The sequence below is a fragment of the Myotis lucifugus genome, unplaced genomic scaffold (assembly GCF_000147115.1).
Source record: "Myotis lucifugus unplaced genomic scaffold, Myoluc2.0 scaffold_157, whole genome shotgun sequence".
NCBI lineage: Eukaryota > Metazoa > Chordata > Mammalia > Chiroptera > Vespertilionidae > Myotis > Myotis lucifugus.
The window spans coordinates 321,928-342,390 of record NW_005871205.1 but is presented as its reverse complement, the minus strand read 5'-3'; the positions used below and the strand labels follow the sequence as shown (position 1 = coordinate 342,390).

General features: G+C 34.2%; 1 protein-coding gene across 1 annotated transcript in view; it reads left to right on the top strand.

Moving 5' to 3' along the window:
- Window positions 1-20,463, top strand: part of NF1 (neurofibromin 1) — a 230,024-nt gene that overhangs the window by 131,609 nt on the left and 77,952 nt on the right. The window contains exons 32-36 of the mRNA XM_023759565.1: window positions 515-673; window positions 1,197-1,294; window positions 2,566-2,712; window positions 4,077-4,223; window positions 7,174-7,284. Of these exons, the coding sequence (XP_023615333.1) occupies window positions 515-673; window positions 1,197-1,294; window positions 2,566-2,712; window positions 4,077-4,223; window positions 7,174-7,284 (662 nt within the window). The remainder of the gene's footprint in view (window positions 1-514; window positions 674-1,196; window positions 1,295-2,565; window positions 2,713-4,076; window positions 4,224-7,173; window positions 7,285-20,463) is intronic.

The following is a 20,463-nucleotide window of genomic DNA, read 5'->3' as shown; positions in this document are numbered from 1 at the left end:
TTTTCTCTCGATAGGAATCTAAGAAAATTAAGTTTTGTTTTGTACATGGAAAGCATTTTGCTCAAGAAATTTAATTATACCTGGTACACAACAAAACGTAAGTATTTACTATTAGGTATTAGATATTTAAGGGGTGTGCTGTTGAAAACTTAGCCATGTCTTAAGAGTTGACCATACTATCATGTCTTATTAATCTTGGTGAAAATTTGGTCTGCTTTTGTTACTCTTCAAACCTGCATTATAAACAAAAAAATAAGACCTTTTTTCAGGTCTCTTCTACACAACTCACTTATGAGATTTTTTTTTTCCTAGATATCTTTATTATGTTTTAAAATGAAGGCAAGAATTAAGGATGAGCTTTATTTACTGATGTTTTGGGAATAGGAAAAAATAGAAATGTGTTGTTCATAAGGAAATTAGAGCTTTTGTTTAAAGTTTGACCTTTGAGTTCTTTCTTCCCATTTCCTTGTTTTAATTCAAACCACATATTCAATTCTCAACTCCTTGTTTTTAGGTGGTTAGCCAACGTTTCCCTCAGAACAGCATCGGTGCAGTAGGAAGTGCCATGTTCCTCAGATTTATCAATCCTGCCATTGTCTCACCATATGAAGCAGGCATTTTAGATAAAAAGCCACCACCTAGAATCGAAAGGGGCTTGAAGTTAATGTCAAAGGTGAAGAATTATTTTGATAATCTGTTTTAAATTTCTCTTTCAACTACAGTTTTAGAGTTTCATATTCACTGTGCTTCCTCTTGAGTTTATTTTCGAAACACCCTATAGTTTTCACTTCTTTGCTTTTGTTTTATTTTTTGTCTATATTACAAAGGAATTCATTAGACTGGTACCTAGGTATTATTATCAAGAGAAAATATTTTAGAAAATATTTTCCACATAGTCATACTGGAAATTCTGAAATGGAGACCAAAATGTGTACTGTATGATTTTTTTTGTTAAAAAATACATTAAAAATTTTAATATTCATTTTTATGCATGTAAATATTTGCATGCATATATAATAATTATATTTGGGGAAGAATAGAAACAACTTGTATTTGTAGAATGAGGAATAATTGATTTTTAACCACCAGTAGAAATTATATCGATGACAAAATTCATGTTTTTTAATGAACATACAAATGTGTAGACTTCATACAATAAATAATCTGACTCTTCATTACGTTGTTTCATTGTTTAGATACTTCAGAGTATTGCCAATCATGTTCTCTTCACAAAAGAAGAGCATATGCGGCATTTTAATGATTTTGTGAAAAGCAACTTTGATGCAGCACGAAGGTAAGTAGCCTGCTACTTAGTTGATTCTGTTTGAATCAAATATTTTCAGTTTAAAGTCAGTCCATGTACTTGTGTAGGGTTTTTTCTTTTCCCTCTGTAGGTCCAGAACATAGTTAATCTTATTTTGCTCTAAAAGACAGTGATGAAGTAAATCCATATTCTTTGTAATTTGGTAGTGATTTCCATATTTCAAAACCTGAACGGGTTTTTGAAATATTACTGAAATAAAAGATTTAAGGGTACTACATTATGGAGCAGAGGAAGAAGGAAAAGATTCCTTTTAGTAAAAACACACACACACACACACACACACACACACACACACAAAACAACTGAAACCAAAATGGCTCATATAGATAATGCATAACTGTAAAGTCACAATTTTTTAATGTTAGAATATTTTTGATACTTCAACTTGGAAGTGTATCTGAACTAAAACGTTACTCTTTGAACCAAATAATGCAGATGTATACAATTTTGTTCATGAGTAACTGGACAACTGTTGAACTTTTATGATTTTAGAAAACATGAGGTCTTTTAGATCTCCATAACTAAATAGTTGCTTTCTGTTTATCTCTGAGTTGTTGTTTTATCTGAAACTAGGGATTATATTTTATTTGCCTGTCTGAGTTGATTTTAGAGAAACAAATGAAATAGTTTATGAGAAAAGGCTTTAAAAATGCAAGTTAATGTCCAGAATTCTACCTTTCCTGCAACTCTAGTTGATCTGATGCACAGTTTAAGCTCGACTCTGCAACTCTCTTCCAATTTTTCCATTATACTTTATACCAACTTCTTTCTAATTGGAGTTTAAAAGGTATATTGTTTGACTGCAAACCATATTGGGGAAAAAGTGAAGGTCAGCCCAGGATTCATAGTCTAGCTAGCAGATTGTTCATAGAAAGTTAAGAATGCCAAGGCCCTGAGCCTGGCTGTGGCCTAACAGGTGATATGATTTGGGCGAGGTCTTTTGTCTTGTCTGGGCCTCCATTTCCTTATCTGTAAGTTACTGGCTTCTCTCCAGAGCCTCATCCATCTAAACTTTGTTTTTGTCTGACCTCAGAGCCTACTGTGAAGCTGTAGGCAGGGATCAGAAATAGAAAACCAAATTTCTCCTGTCCCTTTTCTCGTGTAATGACAGTCATGTGTGAATAAGCCCTCAGTATTTGTAATCTCAGTTACTTCATAAAGTTGCTTTATATAAATTTAATTCAGATATAGATATGAGTGTATCTGGTTTTTAAAATTCTAATGATTTTGTATTTTTGAAGGTTTTTCCTTGATATAGCATCTGATTGCCCTACAAGTGATGCAGTAAATCATAGTCTTTCCTTCATCAGTGATGGCAATGTGCTTGCTTTACATCGTCTACTCTGGAACAATCAAGAGAAAATTGGCCAGTATCTTTCCAGCAACAGGTAAGATTTCCCAATCATTGGCATATTGAAAATTCTGTTTAAGTCTATAGTATATTTAAATTTATATTAATAAAATTATTGGTCATGAATAATGCTTTTTACTTTGCATCATCTTAGAATTAGAATTATGGTTTGGAAAAAGAAATGTAGACACTTTCTAAAAATATCTAGGCAAAAGGGTAAGTCATGTTAAATGATCAACAAGCTACAGAGGTTTTTTTAAAAAAATGTTAAGCTAAGAAACAACAAATTAGCCCTTTGGGTTTTGTGGTTTGCAAACTATCATACATAATGTACTTTGAGACAGAAGTTTAAATTTACTAGAACATCAATGAGTATTGGTATCTGAGGAGCAGATACAAAAGAAGTATAGAACATACTACAACAGAAATCCATGTCTATACTTAGCTTTAACACTCATTTTGCTGTATTACTTTAGATCTTTGTATTTTATTTCTTGGGGGGAAAAGATTTTTCTTTCTATATAACTGACAAAATAAATGATAGGTACATATGTCATAAATATAAAAATTTTTATGTGTGTTTTCAAATTTTATAGAAACATTGAATATAGTCTCTTCACGCAATATTCTATTTGATATGTCTTATTTAATTTATGTTAATATTTCATTGACTGACTACATCAATTTATTTTTTGCATTTCCTAGTTGATGGATACTTATGTTTGTTTCCTGTTTTTCACTGTTTTAAATAGTGTTATAATAAAGAATTCCATACTTGTTTTCTTGTGTATTACCTAGATGTATAATTGCAGCATTCTGGGGTATACAGTCTCAACTTTACTAGATACCACCACATTGCTTTTCAAAGTGTACATGCTAATCCACACTTTGACCAGCACTGTATGAGAGTACCTCTTTATACACATTCTCACCAATGTTTGGCATTAGCAGATTTCATTTTTTTTTTTTACCAGTTTGATGTTTGTGAAATAGTACCTTGTTATTCTTATATAGTTTTAAGTATTTAATAGTTATTGAAAATTCATATTTAACCCTGGTTAAGCAGAAATATGATATTAGAGATAACATGGATTATTTTTATCCTGAGAAAAAGTGGATCAGAAGGTTACTTTTACTTACTAATTGCCCACTTAATGGTAATAGATTAAGAATACTAGAAAAATAAGAATTGTTTATGTAAATTTTATAGTTTGGGAGTGGTCCTATTTCTAAGAAGTCTCAGTGTATAACTTGTAACCCCTGACATCTTTTTGGTGCTATTCACAAATCAGTAGAAACCCCCAGCTGACAGTGGAAGAAAAGGTAATGAATGACACTCTAAGAAATATGTACTGCTAAATGTGAACTGCTCCGTTTTTCTAAGCAGTTTGTTATATCTAGGGATCACAAAGCTGTTGGAAGACGACCTTTTGATAAGATGGCAACACTTCTTGCATACCTGGGTCCTCCAGAGCACAAACCTGTGGCAGATACACACTGGTCCAGCCTTAATCTTACCAGTTCAAAGTTTGAGGAATTTATGACTAGGTAAAGTACCACCTTGATTGCTTTCTTTTTGGTTGAGGTGCAAGCTTTACTACTAGGCCAGCTGTTTGATATGCTTATATTTTTGATAGAGAATTATCAGGAAAGATGTACCCAATAACTACATTGCCATGTTTTGGGATTTAACTTTTTTCTTACCTTTTATATTGTTGAAATATGCTTTGTTTTGATTTTCTTATAAAAATAATAGTATCTTATTGCATAGTATTTTGTCATGTTGCTTTGAGGTGTTTTGCATTAATACTTACAAAGGAGTGTGAATAACATTTTCATATTATAGTTAAAGAAAATACAATAATATTGTAGTAACTATTTATGGGGTCAGGTGGGTACTTGAAATATTTGGGGAACCACTTTGTAAAGTATATGATTATCTAATCACTATGCTATACACCTGAAACTAATATAGAATAATATTGAATGTAACTGTAATTGAAATATTAAAAAAATATATATAGCTCAAAATGAACAACTAATTTGCCCAAGATTCCACATCTAATTCATAGATCCTTTGGTTCTAAGTGCTGAACTCTTTATACCACACTGCAACATTTTTCAGAACCCTCCTAAAAGTTAATAGTATTTAAATTGAGACTCAGAAAATTAGTATACTTCAATATTGCTATAAGATTTTACATATAATGTGCCTTGCATTGTAAGTGTTTGTTATTAATCATATTACATACACAGTAATTCTCCCTTGTCCACAGTTTAGCTTTCCACAGTTTCAGTTACTTATGGTCAAATGTAGTCTGAAAGTACTAAATGAAAAATTCCTGAAATAAATAATTCATAAGTTTTAAATTATGTGCTGTTCTGAGTAGTGGGATGAAATCTCGTGCTGTCCTGCTCTGTCCTTCCTGGGATGTGCATCATCCCGTTGTTTAGTATATCCACGCTGTATGTGCCACCGACCTGTGGGTCACTTAGTAGCTGTCTTGGTCATCAGATAAACTACTGCAGTGCTCATAGTCAAGTACCCTATTTTACTTAATAATGAACACAAAGCCATTCACATAGGTTTTATTATAATATATCATTATAATTGTTCTATTTTATTATTACTTATTGTTGTTTTTCTCATACTGTGCCTAATTTATAAACTGAACTTTATTATAGGTATGTGTGTATAGGAAGAAACAATAATATATTTATAGGGTTTGGTACTATTTGTGTTTTCAGGCATCCACTGAGGGTCTTGGAACGTGTACCCTAGGAATAAGGGGGAGTTACTGTAGGTCATAGTTCTTTCTGTACACATAACTTCAATTCTTTGATATTGTTGAAAAATGTATGAATTCATAACAATCTCCTTTCTAGCTTAATGTTTATGTTTAACTCTGTTATATTGTTCTCAGTGTAACAAATATTTATTCCTATTAATTAAAATGAATATTTTCCACACAAAGCTTTCATATTGCCTTATTGAAAATTACATAATACAAAAATATAAACCTATTTTTTTATTCAGTATTTCTTAGGATGTCCTAGCTATTTGTCTAAGGAAACGTCATTACTCCTTTTACCTAAGACCCTACCTTCCATTACAAACAATCTTCTGTGCTTTTGATGACTAAATGATTTAATATGTGTAAGATACTTAGAACAGTGTCTGATATACTATATATAAAATACTTTAATAAATGTTAGTTGTTATTATTGCTCTCTTCTACGTTCCCATTAATGCTCTTTAAGACCCATTTTTCTTTTTTTTAAATGAGGGTAGCTTTATAATTTTCTCAACTATAAAAATAAAAATTATTAAATTATTTAAAACAAATCTAAAAAAAAAAAAGTTAAAAATTTTTGTTACTTTGCCTCTTAGAAATAATTCAGTTAACATTTGGCAAATAGTCTCCCAGTCATTTATACACATGTGTACCTATTGCCCTTTTCAAATGATATCTAGGTTGTTTCCATTAATATTAAACAAATGTTAACCTGGTACCAGCAACATTGTGGAATGAGATAATATAACTTCCCCCCTCTCTCGTGCCCCAGATACAAGACACACAGAAATATTAGGTAAAAGAAAATACGTTTTAAAATAAGTTATTTTAAAAATAAAATAATTTTTATTATTATTTTATTTTCTGGAAGATAATTTCTGAGCAAATGAACTAGCACCCAGTCAGGGCAGAAACATAATGAAATGGAAAATATGAAAGAAGTTAACAGAGGTTAGATGATAGAATAGGAAGGTCCAATGTGTCTAGTTGGTGTTTCAGAAATAGAGCTTAGAGAGAATAGTGAAGAGGTAATATTTGAAGAGACAACAGGTGAGAATTTTCCGAGGTTGGTGAATGACATAAATCGCAGGTTAAAGACACACACTGAGTGTTCAGCAGAATAAATAAAAAATAAATCATGATTTTTTCAGAAATAAATCCACATGGGAATTTAATATATGATAAAAGTGGTATTCAGAATCAGGCAGATTAGAATGGACTGTTAATAAATGGTGGTGATACAACTGAGTAACTATCTGGAAAAAGATGCTTATACCAGTCGTGAGAATCAACTCCCATGAAGAAGAAAATATGGGCAAAGGAAGGCCTTTCTCATTCAAAATCAATAAACCAGAAAAGAGTTGATAATCTGAACTCTTAAAAATCAATAAATTAATACTCAAAAGCTTCTTTCTGGAAAAAAAAATACCATGATTGAAAACAATTGTATGGTAAATATCCTTGTCCACTAGTTTTCTTAAGGTAGTCCTAAGAACTACTCTTTGTTGTTCAAAGAGTGACACCTTGAAAATTTTGGTACATGTCAAGTTGCCCTTCAGAGAGAGGGAGAAAGACACCTATCTACTTCTCTTAATATTTTGTCATTTTGCATATTTTATCATTGGTCTGATTGTAGATTTTCCTAAGTACTCAATGGACAATATAAAGCCTATGACTCACTCTGTTCTTTTTTTTTCTTGCAGGCATCAAGTACATGAAAAAGAGGAGTTCAAGGCTTTGAAAACATTAAATATTTTCTACCAAGCTGGGACTTCCAAAGCTGGGAATCCTATATTTTATTATGTTGCACGAAGGTAAGAAATACTACGTTGTAGTTTCTCTTAACAGAATTTTTTAAAATGATAGCAAATGTAGAGAGACAGCAAGTTTGGTTTTCCCCATTTGACTTTACTAGAATTGAAAACAAGTTTACCTGGGAGAATATAGCTGGGTAAATAGCCATCCTGCCCCAAAATGATGCTGAATGTATTAGAAATTGCTTTTTATACTACCTATTTTATATTGGCTTCTTTTTCCTACATCAGTTTAAAAAAATGTTTTTATTGATTTCAGAGAGGAAAGGAGAGAGAGAGAGATAGAAACATCAATGATGAGAGATAATCATTAATCAGCTGCCTTTTGCACACCCCTTACTGGGGATCGAGCCCACAACCCAGGCATGTGCCCTGACCGAAATCCAATCGTGACCTCCTGGTTCAACCACTGAGCCACACCACCTGGGCTCTACATCAATTTTTTTATACTACCTACAGTGGAGTAATTACCAAGAGTAAAAAAATCATAAAGAATCTTATGTTTTTAGGTGTATTCTGAGTAAACTATATCCACAACATAATAATCTGACTTTTTTTTAAAGCAGAAATGAATTTTTAAGTGTCTTTCTGAGAATTTTTAGTAATATGCTGTATAAGACAGCATCAGTGTGATTTAACAAATAATTCAGAGAAGCTGTGGGAAATTTCTCTAAAGACAGTATAGGTGACAGCTTAGAAAATTGATTGTTTATTCATGCTGTCTTCAGTTAAAGCTAGTTCCGAGAAAGCTTTTATGGAAATGATGTGAACTCCTTCTTAACAATAGGTATGATGCTTGCATTGCTTCCCCTTCCATTGTTTTTTCTTTCTGCTTCATTCTGTCTTTTGAGAACTCATCTGTGACATTATTTGGTCAGTTTTACTTTTTCCCACTTAGCATGACATAAACTCATGATTAATTGAACCTTAGAGACAATGTGATGTAATAGAGAGACCATCGTCTTTGGAATCTCAAGGACTTTAGTCTTAGTTTTGCTATTCGCTTGCTATAGGAATTACTCTGAGTTCCTGAATTTAACATAAGTTGAAGAATTATGTCAGTAGACTCAATAGCCATGGGTGGCAAAAACTTGGCACTGTGTAAAAAACAAATGGAGGTTGAGAAATAATGGGGAAAGAGTGAAGACAGGAAGGTGGAAGATCAGAAACTCACTTAATCAGATAATTCAAATAGCGTTAAGACCAAGAAGTCCCAAGAACTGGGTTGTTAGGGTATCAAGAAAGTATAGAAACTTGCATTTATCCTTAGCTTGCCTCTTTAACAACTCTGAATAACAACTCTTCACCTTCCCATGAAAGTCTTCTCTCCAACTTCATCTCAGTTGCTGTGTCTAAATTGTTTAAGATAATTTATCTTTTTTATAATTGAGATGAACCATATTTATATTCTAACCTAATCTTTAATACGAGTAGTATATTTTGACTTTCCCTAATTTGGCTAAATAATGAAAAGTAAAACATTGGTATGAGAGGTAAATAGATGTGTGTCCTCCTCTCTCTTACTAGTTTATAAGTAGCAAGGTTTCTCAGAAACCTCAAAACAGGGTACTTTCTTCAGGATCAGATATTGTAGGGTTGTGTCCCTTCTCTATAATGATCTGGAAAGGCCAAATGAAGATAGAATGGGCCTGATGCATACACCCTCTGGGGTTAAATCAGTGGGATTTCCAGGAAACCTGTCTAATATGGTGACTCGAGGGTGCTAAGGATTCCCAGCCGTACTGCTTATTAGCTGTATAATCATAGGCAGCAGAGTCATGTTGAAAAACAAACAAAAAATAAGAAAAATCAAAGAAAACCTCAAATATACTCTGTACAGAATTTTATAGGTCACAAAAACTTCATGGGAGAGGCAGACAGGAAACTATGAATCTGCTGCCAATTTTAGATTTTAATCCTTTCAGTTTTTTCCTTAGATCTAGAGCTCTTCCTGGCCTCATTTTCACCTGGTGGGAGCCCTAGCTCCAGGACAGAAGAGCACACAGTGGCTCAGAGCAGAGAGCCCAGTTCCTCCACTGGACAAGGCCACATTGTAGTGAGGGCCTTGTCTCTGTACAGCTAACTTGTCAGAGAACACTTGGGTTCTCTTTTGCTATTGCTGTGATTCTGTGACTTAGACTACCATGTATTAGTCTTTTGAGCTGTGGATTTCAGTGTCCTTACAGATAGTCCAGACATTTCAGACTTCTAATGTCCAAAACTTAATTCACTGTATATTTAAATCAACTTCTTCACACCATATTCTCTTTCTCAATAACATCCCCATCTCTTCCCATTCTAGAACCCTAGTCATGTAAAATTCTTCCCTCTTTCTTTTATCTTCCTCACTATCAGTTACTACATTTTAATTTTAGAAATGAGATTGTGACAAATCAATTAAGTTGTTTTAATTAGGCCTTTACTATTGCAAAGAAGTCATTCTCTTGAGATGATAGGCCTCAGGAAACACATGCATTAAAGTAGATTCTGAAAAAAAGGGGGGGGGCAGATTCTGCCCAGGTGGAGGCAGAACTGACTGTCTGTCATGCTCTTTGACTCTCTCTTGACTTCACATTCAACTCTGCATCATGACTTTCCTCTTTATGTATCCTTTCAGTTTTAGCTCCAGTTAGTAACTCCTTTATTACCTCAGTATTGCACACTTCAAATTCCAGAAAGGAACTGTGGTTCAGCTAAAAAAATAAATCTGTTTGTCAAAGCATTTAATGCTACATACTGGTTAGACAGTAGATTTCTGGCTGTCTCTAAGTCAAGAACATGCTTCTAGCCCAGCAGTCTTGTGATTCAAAATGACTACCTAGTGCTATCCTTCATCAGGAGCTTTCCTTAGGTATGTGTTTCAATTTTTTGTTTTGTTTTGTTTTTTTTATTGGATCTTAATGGTTTAATGTTAATTTTAGGTACCTTGCAGATGTATTTTGAAACCATTTCCCCACTGTCATCACGGAGATTGTCTTATTAGCTCTTATCTGTACTAATGCAGCATTATCCTCCTACTCCTAATCCCCAGATAACTACTTCCAGTTCACCTTAGCATTGCTTCTGTAGGAGGTTTCCAGAAAACTAATCTCATCTGTCTCGTTGTGTCACATAGCACCATTGACTCCCCATATAAAGCCCAGATTCATTCAGGCATGCAAGGAAAGGGCTTCTTAATTTTGACCTTGGTTAGTTTCTGATCTTTTCTTGCTATTTGCTCGCATATACTTATACTCCTGCCCTGTAGTAGTTTAAGTGCCATAAATACTAAAGGACAATTGTTGCAGTGTTGTTTATAGTGGGGGGAAAAGGTAAAAACCATTTAACTATGTTTCAAAAGGGAAATTATTGAATAAATGATGATAGTTCTCTATTATGGAGTAATATGCAATATGTTAAAGTTTATTTTGCTTGTTATAAGTGACAGAAACAAAATTCAAACTTGTATAAGCCAAAAGGAGTATCAGTTGACACATGTACCTAAGAAGATCAAGAGATGGACTGGCTTCTTGCATGACTACATGCAGCGTTTAGAACAGTGTCACTTGGAGAACATCTGTCTTCTCTATCTCTTGACTCTACTTTCTTTGTGTTGATTTTATTCTTAAACAGCTCTTTCTAAACTGGTCACAGTGGTTTGTGTTCTCCCAGCTTAACAACCCCAGTAGAAAAACACCTGTTTCCTAGTAGTTACAGCCGAAGTATTGGTCTTACTGGCCTGGCTTAAGTCACATGTTAATTCCTAAGGCAATCACTACGGCAAGGGGGAGAGGGAGTTGGAATTTCATGGTTGTCTAGGTCTGAATTATGTGCCTATTACTGACTGGAGCTCAGTGGTGAAGCCAGTCCTACTCGAATTGCATGAACTGAAAAGAGAAGATTAGGGAGCAGGGTTTCCCATGAGAAAGTTGGATTGCCGATATCAGGATGAGGAAAAATGGGTTCTATGCTGGCAAAAGTACCAGAAGTCCTCTAATGACCCAGAAGCACGATTCTGACACATACAGGGTGCAGAGTAGTGTGTGTGTGTGTGTGTGTGTGTGTGTGTGTGTATGTGTATGTGTGTGTGTGTGTAATATGTATAGACTGAGCAATAATATTAAATAATGCTCACATTATCTCAGGGGAGTCTGTTTGGAGAAGGTAGAGAACCATTTATAATATTTCTGTTACATATCTCTGTACTGTTAGACTTGTTGCCAAGAGCACATATTATTTTGTAAGAATAATCTATAATAATAAAAGTGTAATATGCTAATTAGACCGGATGTCCTTCTGGACGACCTTCTGGATGAAGCCAGGGCTGCAAGGGAAGCCGGGGTCCTCGGTGCCAGCTGGCAGCCAGAGGCAAGCCCAGGTCCTAGGTGCCAGAGGGAAGGCAGTGCCGGCAGGGGGGGAAGGAAGGCCTACTCTTGCATGAATTTCATGCATCGGGCCTCTAGTTAAAAATATAAAACTTAAAAGTTACAGTGAAGAGTCTTCCTCCTGAATACTGAAATGCCTGGCAATTGCTTCTTGGGTGGTGGTAGTAATAATAATAGCTAACATTTACTGAGTGCTCTCTCTCTGCATCAGACAAACTATGCATATTATATAATTTTTCATTTAACCCTTACAGTAACTTTCTGAGGTATTGTTAGTAACAGTGATTGACATGTATATAAACTGAAACTTAGAGCAGTTGCTAGTCATTCCCAAACCTAGCTATCAGAATGCCTAGGAGAATTCAAACAAACAAACATTTCCCTGGCCCTACTTCAGGTTGCCAAATCAAAATATCAAAGGTAGAGCCTAATCTGTATATTTTAACAGGCACCCCAAGTGATCCATTTGTAATCAGTTTATTATCGAAGTTCGTTTGGGAATCCTACCGGTTTATGTATTTAACTCATGGTAGCACAACTAGTAAAAAATCAGAGTTGGGTTTCAAACCTTTAAAACTGCACTGTTAATAGGGTGGTTATTATCACTTAAAATTCAATACTAGGTTTGGGGGTTAGATTAACCTTAGTAGAATAGCATGAATTCCGAATTCTAGGCATCTGATTTACAAATGACCTTTTGAAATACAAAACAAAGGTTTACCCAAAGCAAGAGAATCTTTTCATTGGAGCAGCTGATGTAATACATTACAAAGATTAGCAGAATAATCATCATTTTTATTGTAATAACATATTACTATTATACATTCATGAAATATAGTGACATAGGTGTATTGTTTCATAGAGCACTGAAAAAATAAAATAATATAAGAACAATACACATTACTCTTCATCCCCTACCTTCTTTCCTCTCACCTACGCAGAAGCATACTTTGGTTAAACACCAACATCATTTCATCTCTTATGCCTTTAATGCAAAGATCTAATTTTCAGTTCAGTTTTGCAAACATTGGTATTTTGTGCTTTTTAAAAGCATTTATAAGGAAGGAAGCTATATTAAAGTAATAATTAAGCTTACACAATTAAAATTTGCAAACAACTAAATTAAGCTAGGATAATGATAATTTCCTAGAAGGAAGTTGAAATAAATATGATTTTCCTACTGTGCAGATGATAAAGAACTGAGATAGGAATGCAGACAGTTCAAGTCCACTTAAGCTTCATTGCACACAAAACAGCAAAAATATTACATAGAAAAGAAAGTGAATATTGTCCTTTGGATTCAGTGTGGTGCCACCACTTTTCACAGTCGTCATCGTCATGGTGGTGGGTATCTTTGAGGTCACTGATGTTTTCAGAGTTGTCTTGGGCTTTGAGGTTGTCATGGGCTTTGAGGTTGTCTTGGGCTTTGAGGTTGTCTTGGGCTTTGAGGTTGTCTTGGAATTCGGGTTTGTCTTAGAATTTGGGCTCATCGTGGGATTCAGAGACATTTGGAAATTTGAAATTGTCTTGGTATTCGGGTCTGTCTCAGTATTCGGGCTTCTCGTGAGTTTTGAGGTCATTTGAAAATTTGTGGTTGCCTCAGAATTCAAACTCATCATGGAATTCGAGACCTCCGTAGAACTTGAGGTAGTTATTGTCTCCAAAGTGTTACCAACAGACAGAAGGCAAAGGCTAATAAATGATACCTTGAACATCATTTTCCTGTTTAAAAATATGTACAGAAATTTAGTCTAAGACTTGGATCACAAACAAATTTAAGAACTAGCTTTGTTAAAAGTGGAGAAAAATGAAGGAACCTTCTTCCCATCACTGGGGAAATGCCACCATTTTGGTTCATTTAGAAGTGATCAAAATCAACCCTTACATTTTACAAATGGGCTCAGATAGAAAAGCATATCCTCTGAGGATGCATATCTAAAAATGACCAGAACTAGAACTTGAATCTGTGTCTTAGACCAGTGTATTTTAGAAGCAAACTGTGAAGACATAGTACAGACATACACCAAAAGTTTAATAGTGAGCCCTTTTTAAATTAAGGCTAATTTCCTTTTAGCCTGTATTTGCATCTAATGGCTTGCCACAGTTGAGATAATGCAACTGACCCATGTTGAGCATATTTAACTATTCTTTTAAACTTAAAGCTCAAATTTTAATTTTGGAAATATATGTTAAAAGTTACATTTGGTTTTAATATGTCATTGAGAAAATTGCAATTTTTTACCTTTCAATGTTTTTTTCTTCAAAGATGAAGAATGCAGGCTTTCTCCAGTGTCCTTTGTGGACTGATTCTTACTCACTGAGTGCTGTTTAAATATAATTAGAGAGGAAGTCACATGTTCTAAACTTGACCTGCCATTTGCTCTTTGGAAATATCTTATTGAGTGTTTTCTAAACAACTGGTATAAACAGATGGACTTTGGCAGAGATCAAGGAATTCAAATCAAGTCTTTCTAAAGATTACTTGCTTATTTAAAGAACCCTGTGAATGCCACTTTGTTATTTCTCTTATCCATGTATAGATTATGAATTTCTTCACTGGATTGACTCTAACTAGAAAAATATACACTATTTTGCCTGCTGTGATTATCATAAGTTAAAATCAAATAAGTATATTAGAGATAGTTGTCTATGTTGTGTTTTCCCTATAGCATCTTGTATATATGTTTATAGGGTAGTTTCTGGCTATGGTTATTTTGAAGTAGGAATATAGCATTCCAGTAATTTAATTTCTAGTACATAATCAACATCACTTATTAGAAAAGGTTAAATTTTATTCATATAAAACTAACTTAAGGATTGCATATGAAAGTGATGCTTTCATACTGAGTTTACAAAGATTGTTTTAATATATTAAACTACCAACATTGAAGCACTTTAAGTATACTTTTTAAAGGAATTTCATCTTTTGATCACTCCTTTTCCTTAATAACTAGCGTACAGGGAAGTTGGATTGTATTACCACATTGGCAGGCACCCTTTAAAAATTGCAGGCTGTGAACAATGGCATTGACATACCAGGAAATTGCTACATAAATGGCAGAAGTACAGGTCGGTACATGTTCCTCACTTGTTTTGCGTTGCTATTAAGTTGTTGGGGTTTTTTTCTCCTAAAGGAATAGAGCCAGTGCTAGCTAAATCCTATTTATGTGGTACATATATAGAACTGGAGGTTAGCAAAATCATACCTAAGAAGTAAACATTAAAAGCCTCTTAGCAACCAGAGTTGATATTATAAATCAGAGTACTAAGATAATGCACAGATAACTCTTTACTGATGCTTTATATACCTGGATCTCAAATTACTTAAAATTCAACATTTTCCCCTTCCTATTCTTCTACCTAGATATATTCTTCTCATAATCTCTTTCTCAGTTAATTGCATCATTACCTAGCCAAATGGCTCTCCAACTTTGGATTTCTCATTCTCTTCTTTTTCTTATTGATTTTAAGGTACACAGGCCTCTTGATGATAATTAAGTAAAACTTAAAGTTCTGATCTCTCCAGTACTCAAATGCCCCCAAACAAAAATCATTCACCATTATTCAGACCCTTTAATACCTTCTACCTCTATATCTTTGTGCAGCCTTCCCCACCTGCCCAGAGTACTTCTTCCTCATTCAAAATTCTGTTCTTCCTTCAGGGTCTAACTCTTGATGGCAGCACCTTTGATATGAGCCTTCCCTACTTCTGTTCTTCACATCAGTCATTTTAGGACCTCATGCTTTTAGAGTACTTATTGGAATCTGATTTTTTTATTTGTTTTTTGTTAAGCCTCACTCAAGGATATTTTTCCATTTTTTTGGCTATTACGAATAATGCTGCTACGAACATTCATGTACAAGTTTTTGTGTGGACAGGGTTTTTTATTTTATTAGGAGCAGAATTGCTGGGTCATATAGTAGCTTGATGTTAAATCTTTTCAGAAACTGCTGAACTATTTTCCAAAGCCACTTTATCATTTTACATTTCCACTAGCAGTCTATGAGAGTTCTAATTTTCTACATTCCCCATCTAATATTTGTTCTTGTCTGTCTTTTTAGGCAATTTTTGATAAATAACTCCTTATTAAGCCCCTGCAAATCTTACTACTATTTAACAAAGACCATGTTAGAATATTTTTTTAATTTTTAAATTAGATATAATTGACATATAACATTATATTAGTTTTAGGTATACAACATAATGATTCACTATTTGTATGTATTGCAAAGTGATCACCACAAAGAGTCTAGTTAATATCCATCACTACATAGAGTTACAAAACTTTTTTTCTTGTGATTTAAAGATTTATTCTCTTAGCAACTTTCAAGTATACAATACAGTATAACTAACTATAGTCACTATACTATACGTTACATCCCCAGGACTTACTTATGTTATAACTAGAAGTTTGTACCTTTTGACCACCTTCACTCATTATTCCCACCCCTCCAGACCCCCCTACCCCCACCCTGGGCAGTCACCAATCTTTTCTCTGTATCTATGAATTCTGTTTTTTGGTTTGGGTGGGGTTTTTTAAGTTTCCACATATAAGTGAAATCATACAGTATTTGTCTTCCTCTGATTGACTTATTTTACTTCGCATAATGCCCTCAGGTCCATCCATATTGTCACAAATGGCAGGAGTGTTTTCTTTTTTATGGCTGAATAATATTCTGTGTAGTTGTATACCACATTTTGTTTATTCATTCACCTATTGATGGGCACTTAGGTTGTTTCTATGTCTTGGCTATTTAAAATAATGCTGCAATGAACATGGGGTGCATAGAATATAATTTTTGTTTACTTATTGGACTTGTAGCTCCTAGGTCTTAGATGTCTTCAAATGGATACACACAGAATCTAGCAGAGGATGTGGCATTTTATAGAACACTTAATAAATGAACCTAACTTTTAATTATTGCATATATGTAATCATTTAGTGATAGTGTTAAAACTAATCACCAGTTTTAATTATAGACACACATGACTATAGTTTAAAGAAAGAACATTTGATTTAAAAGAGTGATTAGAATTGGAGTTCCGAATTGAGCCAAAAGATTTCTTGAGTGGTTTTATTTTCTGTGATACTTGGTTTAGAGAAGTGTAGTGGCCTTGGATATAGGTGAAACAAGGTTTCGGTTTACTCATCAAAGGTGATTTAGTGATTGATACATAGTGAATAATCTGGTGGTTATGGCTTGACAAGTACTAGATGGTCAGTGGCTGCAGTCCATCTCTTGCTGTGAAAAAACAGTTGGTTTCTCAATCAACTGTGGTTCACCCCTTTCAGTAGATAGGTATATAATCCTTAAAAAAGAAATAATCTTGACATATACTTACGAGGTTTGATTACATAAAACAAATTCTAAAATTTCTAAAACAAGAATCTAAGATTAAATACAGCCAAGTGAACATTGTCCCCTTCTGAAGAGTCACTGTTAGAGGTGATGCACTTACTTAAAACCCTGCTGCCATTTAGCACAACATTTTAGGGAAATAGATTTTTGGAAGTACTGTCAAATGGAACATGTTATTTTTAAATGTGATAGAAAAATTACACGTAAATTCTTTTTTAAAAAAAATATATTTTATTGATTTTTTACAGAGAGGAAGGGAGAGAGATAGAAAGTTAGAAACATCGATGAGAGAGAAACATCGATCAGCTGCCTCCTGCACACCCCCTACTGGGGATGTGCCTGCAACCAAGGTACATGCCCTTGACCGGAATCGAACCTGGGACCCTTCAGTCTGCAGGCCAACGCTCTAGCCACTGAGCCAAACTGGTTAGGGCACATGTAAATTCTTTTTTGACAAACAAGTTTAATAATACTATTTTTTGTTTTAAAAGAGGTGGGTTTTTTTTTCCTTGTGTGACTTAAAACTGACCCTTAGTATAAATATTTGAAAGGAGGACCCAAAGATGTTTTCAGTAATGATATGTTCATTGGAATACGAATTTAATGAGTCAAGCATGACTGCTTTGAAGAAAAATACAGAAATTTAGATGTATCACATGTTTAAGATTGAAATCAATTTAGTCAACTCATAGTTAATATATGAAGGTGTTTTACTAGTGCCAGGTGACCCCTTGATCCTTTGGTTAATTTTAATATGTTTTAAAGACACTTTAGCTTTTACAGTTTGTCTCTAGTTCATATTTAATATCCTACAGCTTTTTTAAAAATTTAGTGTCAGGGCAAGAGAGTCATAATACTTTTTCCAAGTATACTTTGTTAAAGCAAGAAAGATTTTATGTAATCACTGTAGGAAAGCTATACCATAAGGAAATATTAGAGCCTATAACTAGATGAAATTATTTTTATACATTCATTTGCTTTCTTTAATTATTTGTCATTGGTATGAAGAAATACAGTTCAGTTACTGATGTGAAGTAATAGAACTGAGAAATGGATGTGGCCATCTGCCAGTTACTCTTAAACTCTATGTGTCTCAGATGCAGTAATGGTTGCTGAGGCTTTGGTTGGCAAACAAAAGCCTTCCCAGTGGTTATTGTGGTGCATGGCGTCCTTGTTTTCCCATACTGATGCCGTGTGTTTTGTTTTGTTTTTTTCTGTCTCAATGAAAAGCCATTACATCTTAGTTTATTTTCTGTTGAGGCTTGAGGCAAGCATTTGACAGGCATTTGAACTCCCGCAGCCTTCCCGAGTGTTCAGTTTGTTTGAACTGTGACTATGGGCAACAAAATAACACAAAGTGAAAAGCCACATTTCCTGGTATTGAGTATTTCCTCAGATTTATCTGATACTTGACTTTGAGATACCCATGTGAAATATTCAGATAACTAATTTTTTACTGATAAATTATATTTCCCATGGGATGAGTAAATAACTAGCTATTTTAAGTATGACTAAAAGAGGGCAAATACATGGGAATTATGTACCAATTTGGGTTCAGTCATTTTTATTTCTGATCTTGTTAATTACCCAAGCATCTCTTAAACAAGGAATAGTAGTAACATTTACAATTTTTATGCAGCACCTACAAAGTGCTGAAATATATACATGTTGTAATCTATTCTTTAAAATACCCATATGGAACACTTGTTCTTAACTATGTAGATTTTTACCAGAGGACACATTTAATTACTTGCCCAAGGTAATAACACAGGTGACAAAACCTTACCTCATGCTCTTTGTGTTAAACCACAATGTGCTTTAGAATTTTTTTTATCTGAAAAGAACTATGCAGTTTTGCTGTTTTTATTGTGTATGTGTACTTTTAATTTCTGCTTTGAGCTTATCAATAATTTCCAACAAATTCAGAGTATCAGGCCACAGTTTATAGAAGAGATAAATGGGTGTATTGAGTATGTCTCAACTGGTTCCTAAACATGTTTAACAGAGTTGGGGCTGCTGAACCAAATGGCATTTCTTAAAAGTTGAGCTACTTAAAAACCTCACGTTATACCACAGTTTTTCAAAGTGTGAAGCAAACTAATCTGCTTAACACATTATTGACATATTGAGGTGGCATTTGTTTCTGTTTCCCTGAGTCATTCTCCTGAACAATCTACTTGTACTAAATTTTTCACAATATCAGAATTAACCTTTCTCTGAAAATTGTTCCAAAGGTAACTCCCCACTGCCCAGACCTAATTTCTTAGATGACAAGTACCAGCCTACCCAAATCCTCTTTCATTGTTAACTTTTCTTTGATCTCTGTTTTCTCTGGACTGTGAAGCTATGATTTTGAAATAATGGAAGAAACGTAGACTCTAGAATAAGTCTTGGAGGTTTGACTTAGTCTGTCATTGTTAGCCCACCAGACACATCTTTGATCTGTATTAATTCATTCTTTTGTTTATAAATTCAGATCAAGATGGTCAAAAAAACTAAACTCCTAGGAGAAAGATATTTAAACTAAAATCAAAATGGTGAATGAGGCCCTGGCTGGTACGGCTCAGTTGGTTGAGTGTTCTTCCATGCACCAAAGGGTTGCCTCTTAGATTCCTGGTTGGGTCACATGCCCAGCTTGTGGGCTTGATCCCCAGTAGGGAGGCATCTGATTGGTGTTTCTCACATTGATGTTTCTTCTCTCTCTTTCCCTCTAAAATCAATAAAAACATTTTTTAAAAAAAGGATGAATAAGGGTTTTCCAGGGGAAGAAGGGAGAAGGGAGTGAACCAAAGAGGACATGCATCATCTATGAAAGCCTGGTGGCAAGAGAAGTAGGTTAGAAGGGCAAAAAAGATATTTAGTTTAAAATAAACAGTGAGAAATCAAGAAATTTTAAGATGATACTGTAAAAGGAAATAGTAAGCCATATTAAGAATTTAGATTTTATTCTGAGACATGGGAAAATATTGAAGTTTTTTTGAGAGAGAAAGAGAGAGAGAGAGAGAGAGAGAGAGAGCACAGAGCTTGTCTGGTTAGATGGGGAATAGTCCTGACAGCAGTGAGCAGGTAGAGCTAAAGTAAGCTAATCCATTATAGATGTGCTTCCAAGAATTCTGCTAGTGCTTTTCTATGTGTTACTTCATGAGCCCCTCTAGTGCAGTGATGGCGAACCTATGACACGCGTGTCAGAGGTGACACGCAAACTCATTGTTTTGGTTGATTTTTCTTTGTTAAATGGCATTTAAATATATAAAATAAATATCAAAAATATAAATCTTTGTTTTACTATGGTTGCAAATATCAAAAAAATTCTATATGTGACACGGCATCAGAGTTAAGTTAGGGTTTTTCAAAATGCTGACATGCCCAGCTCAAAAGGTTCGCCATCACTGCTCTAGTGGTAGTGGTGTATGGCTGTATTGTGTGTTCACACACAAGCCTTTGTGTGGACCTA